At 34.5% G+C, this 8,963-nt stretch overlaps 1 protein-coding gene across 1 annotated transcript in view; it reads left to right on the top strand.

Annotated features, from left to right (window-relative positions):
* The first annotated feature begins 896 nt into the window (after nucleotides 1–896).
* The window catches only part of SPAG1 (sperm associated antigen 1), a 42,301-nt gene continuing 34,234 nt past the window's right edge, over nucleotides 897–8,963 (top strand). The window contains exons 1-5 of the mRNA XM_085301090.1: nucleotides 897–1,036; nucleotides 1,579–1,738; nucleotides 2,737–2,862; nucleotides 6,363–6,430; nucleotides 8,572–8,690. Coding sequence (XP_085157216.1) covers nucleotides 897–1,036; nucleotides 1,579–1,738; nucleotides 2,737–2,862; nucleotides 6,363–6,430; nucleotides 8,572–8,690 — 613 coding nt within the window. The remainder of the gene's footprint in view (nucleotides 1,037–1,578; nucleotides 1,739–2,736; nucleotides 2,863–6,362; nucleotides 6,431–8,571; nucleotides 8,691–8,963) is intronic.

Raw genomic sequence — 8,963 nt, 5'->3', positions numbered from 1 at the left:
ATAAGTACCTGAAGGGAGGGTGTCAAGGGGATGGGAACAAACTCTTTTCAGTTGTCCCATGCAACAGGACAACAGGAAATGGGCAAAAAGTGAACCACAGGAAGTTCCGCCTGACCGTGAGGGGGAATTTCTTCCCTGTGAGAGTGACAGAGCACTGGACCAGTTTGCCCAGAGAGGTTGTGGAGTCTCTTTCGCTGGAGATCTTCAAGGCCCGCCTGGACGCAACTCTGTCTACCATGCTCTAGGTGACCCTGCTGAGCAGGGAGGTTGGACTAGATGATCTCCAGAGGTCCCTTCCAACTTTACTGATTCGAAGGAAGAATGAGTATGCTGATCGAGAAGAGGTGTGAAAGACATGGTTGGATGTATGCAGTAAATGAAGCACTACAGTAGAAAGGCAGAGAAGCAAAATAAAAATTAGATTTAAGTAAAAACATGGTCAATCATAGTGAAGATGCCTTCAAGGTCAAGGAAAGATGCTGACAAAGTATTTTTTATGAGTTTTGATCAGAGAGATGTCATTGGATATTTTGCAATTAAATGGAGGAGGACATTTTGGATTTTATCAGAAAGTGAATCTTTGCTTTTAAGAAATAAAGTGAGAATCATTTTTTTCCCCCAGAGTTTTTAGTGATCTCACATTGTGTTTAAGGAAAAATGCAAATGTGGTAGCTCCAAATGTAAACATTTATACAGTAGAATTGTACATGTTCTTTTTCCAAAACACATCTCATATAGAATGTTATGTGTATCAGTAGAGGTCTGCTAAAGGAGAAATCTGTGAGATATGGGCTTCAACTTAAAATGTCTCTCTTTTGGCAATAGGTCTGCACGAACGGGAGTATTCTTTAACATTGTGCCAAAAGAATCACTCTGTTTTCTTCTAATATTTAGTTATGGGTGATGACTCAGTACCGTCTTTGTTCGATCAAGGAACAACTAAGACATATCAAATACCTATTGGTCATCTGGACTACAAATTCATTGAGAAATGCACAGATGTTAAACACTTAGAAAAGATTCTCAGGGTATTAAGGTAAACTTTACTTTTTTTTTTTTTTTTTTTTTTTTTTTTTTTTTTTAACTATATTTTTGTCCTGTTAATTTCACAGGAACTTCAGCTTATATATTCTATTTGTCTTGACAAATTGTGTTAAAAGTGTCTAAATGATAAGCACTGTTTTAATCCACCAAACAGGCTTAAGTAATTTAAAGCCAGCTTTTTCTGAAATGCTTCCACTGGATCTTGGTTTTGTCATGAAATCATCGTGCCTGAAGGTTTGTGGTAATTTCATGTCATGCTTAGCAATTAAGAAGAGCATTTTTTTTAATTAGTACTGTGATGATAGTTTTTGAACTGTATATGTGTATCCTTAAAAAGTGGTTATAAGTTAAGTTGTAAGTTTCTCATCAAAATGCAATTAGGTGTAGCTGAATTCAGTTACAGAGAATAGTCTGTATATAGTCTGAATAGTTCTGCAGTCGTTGTAGTATACTTAGAAATACTGAGATTTATGGGTAATGCAGCATAGTTCAGTTCTTTTCTTAACTTTTAAATTCTATGTCTTTATTTTAAAGGTCTGGTGAGGAGGGATGTTATCCTGATCTTACATTATTTTGTGAAAAGCGTATTGAGTGTTTGCACCCAGGGAGCAGAGCTCTGAGAAAAGATAAACCTGCAGCTACAGCCTCTGATTTTACTGCTGAAGAGTGGGAAACAATTAATGGTGAACTAATGGTGCAGTATAATTCTAATTTATAGTTTTTAGTGATAGAGACTGTAATTACTCTGACGTATCAATCTTGGATGATTGTTCAGCTTCTTAAGCATAAACAGCATGTGATTATTTGCTAGTAGTATAGCATTTTAGTTATCAGTCTTTGAAATAATGCCACTGAATCTCTAATTTCCATTATAACTTGAAAGAACTTACATGTAAATAACTTTTAATCCAAAAAGGCACAAAACAATTATAACTGCTTTTAGGAAATACATTTTTCACAATATGGAAAGCAGCATACTTTGAGAACATAAGTAGATGCTTTTTGTTTCTTTYTATATTTTTAAGATAAGTTAGAGGAAATACTGTTTATAGCATGTTCTAATCGTACAATACTATTTCTGTTTGAGAAAATTTATTTCCATTCCCTTAAAGAAGATTCTCTAAGCTCTTGTGAAAGATCAAAGTCACCTCTAGTTCCTTGCATATTTTATAATGKTTCCTTTCTTTTTTGTCTCTAAAAACCCATGATGGTTGTAACCAGTAAAGGAAGGTGCTGTTAGAACTGTTGTTGAGTTTGTCTTTATCACACCTAGAATCAGCAGATGGATTGAAAGAATTAACTCTTTTAGCCTAGAGTCAGGAAAATTGGTTTATGTTTAAGGGTTTTTTAAGCCTAATCTTATTTTTTTCCCCCACATTAGGAGCAATGCATTATGGGGATAGTTGTTAGGATCGTTGCAGACTTTGAAGAATATCTGTTTTAGTACTTTGAGGTGCAAATGTGAGGGTGAATTTCTTCCCTGTGAGAGTGACGGAGCACTGGACCAGGTTGCCCAGAGGTTGTGGAGTCTCCTTCTCTGGAGATCTTCAAGGCCCGTCTGGATGCAACCCTGTCTAACATGCTCTAGGTGACCCTGCTGAGCAGGGAGGTTGGACTAGATGATCTCCAGAGGTCYCTTCCAACCTWACTGGTTCTATGATTCTATGAGATGTGTTATTTATTTCCTTTCAGAGCTGGGTGGCAGAAATGAATGAAGATGATTATAAATCACAGTTTTCCAAAACAGATATACTGCATGAAAGACAAGATAACTTGCCTCCCATTCGTTGTTCTAGCAGCTCTCTTCCTGCTAATAAGGTATCTTCAGTTTTCTAAAGCTATGTTTTTACAAATGTAAGTTATAGATTATATAAAAGTAAATCATAGATTTTTCTAAAATCAGAAATTTTTGTTTGAACAAATTTTCACTCATTGAGCCTTTCCTTACGAGATTTATTCTGATAATCAGAAAAAACAGAAGCAAAAAACTCTATAAATTCCCTTGCAACTACATCTTACTGTTAGCTAATATTTAGACACCCAACCAAGATATTGGGATAACTCCCCATTATTTGGGATACTAAGAGACTGGGMATTCCAGTATAATGCTTTATAAGTGCTTATTATTGAGATTAATTTTTTTTTATTAATTTGTCCTAGTTCACGTTTTGCAATGTAAGTTCCTCTCGACTCTCTTATTTTGCTGAGATGAAGAGTGCCACTGTAGCTTGATTACTCTTGGTTTATGTCCTACATGAGTGTTTCTTAGAATAGAAAATGGTAAATAAAATACTATGTAAGCTCAGTGAATCCAGAAATTGAATATTAGCATAAACTGGTGTTATCAGGCTTAAAATCTAGGATATACAGTTTTACTGAAGAGGACGTGATCTTCATTCAAAGGCAAAATATTATGCAGATTTTTTTTCTGTCTGGCTTTAAACTGTACAACAGCCTTCAGTTCAAGTTTTTATCATTTTTATTCTCCATAGGAGGTTTAGATAATAAAATTCTTTTTCTAACAAGGAAACCTAGATACAGCTTTATGCATTGTCTGTTGTATATTACCTCCTTTCCTTTTGTCCAAGCAGCCTGCCTCAGAAATAATTTTAATCTTAYTTGAAAGAAGGAAGGGAGGCCTGAAATTGAGTTTTAGAAATCCGTTTTTCATATAGCAGTACAATTGTACCACTACTGAGTAAATGGAAGCTTTCTGCACAGTGTACAATAAATCACCTGCAATATCAAAACTCAAAAACACTAGATTAATACATTTAAGTTGCTATTTTTTTTCTTACTGGTAAACTTTGTGTAATCTGATATTTTTAAAAAATATTTTACTAATCATTTAGTACTGTAATTTTTTTTTAGACTGGGATCACATAATTTTGTAACATGATCTCAAAAATAAAGTTGGTATGATAAATTTCTCCTGTCTGTTAGAAAGAAATACATAATTCTTCCATTAAATGTGTGTGTTATTTGGTGGGAGACAGTGTCTATTTAGTTGACTTGAGGCATTAAAAAGTCCAATTATCTTGTGTGAAGTCAATCCTGAAAACCCTTAATGACCCCTACTTAAATCAGTGTATTATACCAGTGGGTACAAGTTTGATAAATGAAGGCATCTGTTTTGTCTGCATCTAGATATTTTTGTTGATACTAAATGTAGTTACAGTTTCAATTTACTGCCAATAGATTATATCTCTGTATAGCTCTTCTTGTTGTCATAAAGTTACGGGGAAGATTGTCCACAAATCAGTAGATAAAGAGTGAACTTTATACATTATTTCTTTCTTTTAGATAATGTGGAAGTTTACCTGTCTTATCTGTTTTCCTTTCAAGCTGCCCAATACTTTGTTGTTACATCTATGCTTCAAAATAGAAGGGGACAGGGGAACCAGCTTGACTGTGTGTGTTCCTAACTGTCTACAGTGCCTAATTATTAATTTTGCTGTCTCACTCTCTCCAGGGCAGCACTAAAGCATGGGTTTAGAGATATTCACTTCCAAAAGACAGTATGGAATTGTTCACTGTCCTTCAAAGTCTGTGGGATCTGTGCATGCTGAATGCTGGCAAAAAATGACAGGGGCAGAATGGTTGTAGTTCTTTGCTTGCAATACAAAGTATTAGGGAAAAGCTGACACAGGATGAAAACAAACTTTTCAAGAAATGCTCTTGGATGGGATGGAATATTAGTGATTGAGAAATTCCTAACTGCTGGAGCTGCAGCTTGATTACTGTGGTCCCAAGAATATGAAACCTGGAATTTTGAGGATTTGTGCATTTTTGGGTATACATTTCTATCTTGTTCCACAAAAGGAATAACTAGCAGTTCTCTCCCTATGCTACAATTGCATTAATGTAAATACCTTATGAGTTTTCTTCTGAGAGTTTCATCATTTTTGTGGTTGCTGTCTGCCTTTCTATTAAAGTTATGTAATTCTGTTCTGGAAAAAGATTTCATATTTAATAAATGAGTCCACAATATACATCATGATACATAGATCGATAGTCACATTCCAGGGAGCCGTATTTAGGAATCAGCACCTCCAAACATGCATTAATCCCTAAATGTATTTGTCATTTTATCTAGCTTCTTGAAAGATCAAGAACATTAAGAGTAGTTCTAACTCATATACTCCAAAAGTTTACAGATACCCTGAATAAATACATTTACATTATATAAATTGATCTGTAGAAGTATTTCCTTGTTACAGTGTCACCACTTGTAAAGCTAGTTTAAGAAGTTATGGTTTGTTTCTTTGGTCCACTTTATCACATACTTAGCTGCACTGGTATAAATATTTAGGGAATGCTCCGTAAACTGTATCAGATTGCTTGTTGGAACGCAGATGAGTGTCAGTCTGCAACCCCAYAAACAATTACAATGATCTAACTCCATGAGCAATGGCTTGCAGGGAAAGAACAAGGTTGAACGGCCAGGACGGAGCAAGGGGCAGTATTTTGAACTGTCTGTGCCACCAGGAGTGCCTATTTGGAACTACACCTTGTTGTTAGGTATTGTTGGAGTCAGCAAGCAGGGAGGGATGTCTGAAAAGCGTGGTCTCATGACAGAGGTACAAAAGATGCCAAAGGTGCCAGCCATGGAAACAAGCTCCATTAGCATAGGACATGAGACACTGGTTAGTTAAATCATTTACTGGGACTGATTTTTGGAAGAAGAATAAATTTTGGGTAAAGCAAATCTTAATGATGAAGCTTGTTTAGAAGGTAGAATGATTGTAAATCATCTTGAGAATTAGCTTGACAGAAGTGTGAAATAGTTGAAGGAAGTACGGAAACCATTCTGAAGTCAAATCAAACTTTTATGTTACATTTGTTTAGAGGGCTTCAGGGGCTATCAGAACCTGTGTATTCCATTCTCTCAGGAATGGCCAGCCTAAAATGAGGTTAGTGGTTCAATCTCTTGTGTCAAACATCTCATCACAAGGTTGGGATTTCCCAAGAGTGAATAGAGTCCTCCTCTGCTATATTGAAAGGACTGATTTGACAGATGGCAACACAAGATCCTGATTAAGAAGAGCTGTCTCCTGTCCAAAGTTTTATCCAGCACTTCTGTGACATCTAACAGGGCAGTGGAGAGARAGTGCGAGACTGAAGATTTCCTCAGAATATAGTATGTCAACTACYTAAAAGATTTTCTTTAAAGCAAGATGAATGAAGTTTACGAGACTATGTTGTGATTAGTCATAAACAGTGTTAGTTACAAGCCATTTTCACTGCAGGAACGAACAAATAGGCTGTGAATTTCCTCTTTTAATAATTGTCTTACAGGCTGGCTGTTTCTCTTTCAGAACAAAAACTTGCAGAACAAACAAAGAAACAAGAAAAATATACCACGGGATTACAGTGAATGGGACAAGTATGTTAAATCCTTTATATTTATCGGGGGGGGGTTAAACTCTATATTTTTTTACTTATGTAATAATAAAACACAGTTGTTAGGCTTTTTAAAGTATTTTCCAGAAACATAATATTAAGGTCAACATTTTCACAGAATTATAGCTCTTCAATGAAACTTAGGTTTTTCATAATAAGTATTCTGTTAAAATGCAAATAATGTAATATGGTGCTAACTRCTGAAAACAAGTTAATATATACCTTTTGTTTAAGCTGAAAATAAAAAGTAATCTTGTTTCAGATCTCATTTTCTCTTTCTAAATCTAAGATATAAAATCTAGGGAGGTACACAGAAACACAAAACTAAAAATAGCTTGCTTTACCAGCTTTTTGAAAGAATTTCTAAGTTTATTTAATACATATTTGTAAATTTTATCTTCTGTGTGTCTAAAGCCACAATTTTAAATTAAAAACAAATTTGATGAATTTTTATTTTTGCACTAAGTCCCACTACCTTCAAAGAATAAGCTTGATGYAGATGCATTAGTTTGCTCAAGTGCAGTTACACGTCGTCAGGTTTCAGACGATACCTGACTTACTTCTAGAGTGGGTGGAGCCCTGATACAAAGGTATTTTCTGCATCATGTAATGATAGCATATTACCATTCATGCCCCAACTTGTGGAGCTCTGTAGAGAGGATGCCCGTACTTCTCTATTTAGCACAATAGCAGCTTCTTTCCAACTCCTTGAATCTGGAATATAACGCTGTAGAATCAGAGTGACGATGCACAGGTTTGCAGTGCTGCAGGTGGGGCGCTAAATCCAGAGACTGTGGGGTCTGAGTGATTCTTTCAATATCTCAAAAAAATCTACAAAAGCCTTTTCTGCCTAAGTCACTGTTCTTGCAAACAGTTGTGCATATCAGTTTTTAGTGCTTATCAATTTTAGATATCTGTGTAGTAGAAATTGGGGCCTTTCTGTTTCAATGTGGATCAATGGAATTTGTTATCAAAAATAATTTCTACTATAGTTTATTCTTTCATCCCTTTTTCCTCTGTATCATTTAAAATATCATTTCTGTTATATTATAGAATATAGAATATATATATTTCTATTATATTTCAAATATGTAACTGTAATCAAATATATGTGCTCAATCTCTAAGTGCTTTGGCATACTAATAACATTAAAGTAGTTTCWGAATATTCCACCAGAATGTATGCATTTTGAGTAATATTTATGTTCTGAAGCCTAAGTTGTTTGAATGAAATTGTCAGGTTTGAAGCATATCCTGTTTTCAAAACATTTTGAATATCATTTCAAAATCATCAAGTCATTTTAGAAAATTTCTGAACCAAAAAGGTTTCATTTCATATTTTAAAAACATTTATTTTGAAATATGGTTAATTTATCRTAAAATGCTAAAAGCAAACTTGTAAAAGATCAGAAGCAAAATGGAGCACAATTCATCTTATCTGAAAATATTTTGAATTGCATAAATTTTCAGAATTACGACCCTATTGCAAATAGGAATTACTCCTATTGTCAAGATTATTGTGGAAAGCAAAGGCTATTTCTCATTAAGTCCTAAATAGAACAGTAGTTTACTGTTTCTGGATGGTATAGGAGTATTGCATTTGTTCTCTAGGACTATGGCAACAATATTTATTTTAAAAAAAATCCTAAACACCTTTTTCAAAAGCCACTTCAGAGTAGGCTGGGAAGTATGTAAGATGCTATTTTGAAATCTCTCTCACAAAGTAATCACTTTGAGACCATTTGTTGGGTATTTATGACAAAAGTTAATACAGATGTTTGACAGGGCTGAGACTAAGGCTAAAGATGTTGTTTCTTAAATTTTACCTGTTGCATGTAGTTTATCAACCCCCCCCCCCTTTTTTTTTGGTGTGTGTGGTGATTGTTTCTTAATCAGAAGGAGGTGGAAGAGAGTAGTATATGTACATGGAGAAGCACAAAAAAAACAACACAGGGAAAACAACTAATGTTTAAAACCTTTTTCCTAACTAGTCATGGATGACTGAACACAGATCACCTTAATGTCTGATTTCCTTTGGTTTATAATGAAAATATATATGTCTTTTTCTTAGCAGAGGAGTCATGCAGTGCAATATTCTTATATTTGTTATTTTTATTAATTTAAGGTTTGATGTAGAAAAGGAGTGCTCTAAAATTGATGATGGCTGTGAGGAAAATAACTCCAAAGCAAGATTCTTTACTAGACCAAGTTTACCTGTAATTGAGAAGAAAATAGATACAACAGGTATTGACTTAGAAGCATATAATTTTTATTTTCTTTAATTCTAATACTGTGTAACAGATTGTGCACACAAAATGAAAAAGCACATTCCAGAGGAAAAAGCATCTGTTTTGGTTTGGAGCCCCTCTAGGTAATATAGTACTTACAACGTCAACCAAAAATGAAGCCATCTTTGACAAAAATCTAGTCTTGCTATTGAAGATCAGATGAACTATTTATATTACGTATAGGTTGAGAGAGCTCAGTAAATATACAAAACATACTTCTGCTATTATA

This window comes from Rhea americana, unplaced genomic scaffold, assembly GCF_003343005.1.
Source record: "Rhea americana isolate MKP2758 unplaced genomic scaffold, rheAme1 scaffold_0, whole genome shotgun sequence".
Taxonomy (NCBI): domain Eukaryota; kingdom Metazoa; phylum Chordata; class Aves; order Rheiformes; family Rheidae; genus Rhea; species Rhea americana.
This window is presented reverse-complemented; position numbering and strand designations above follow the sequence as displayed.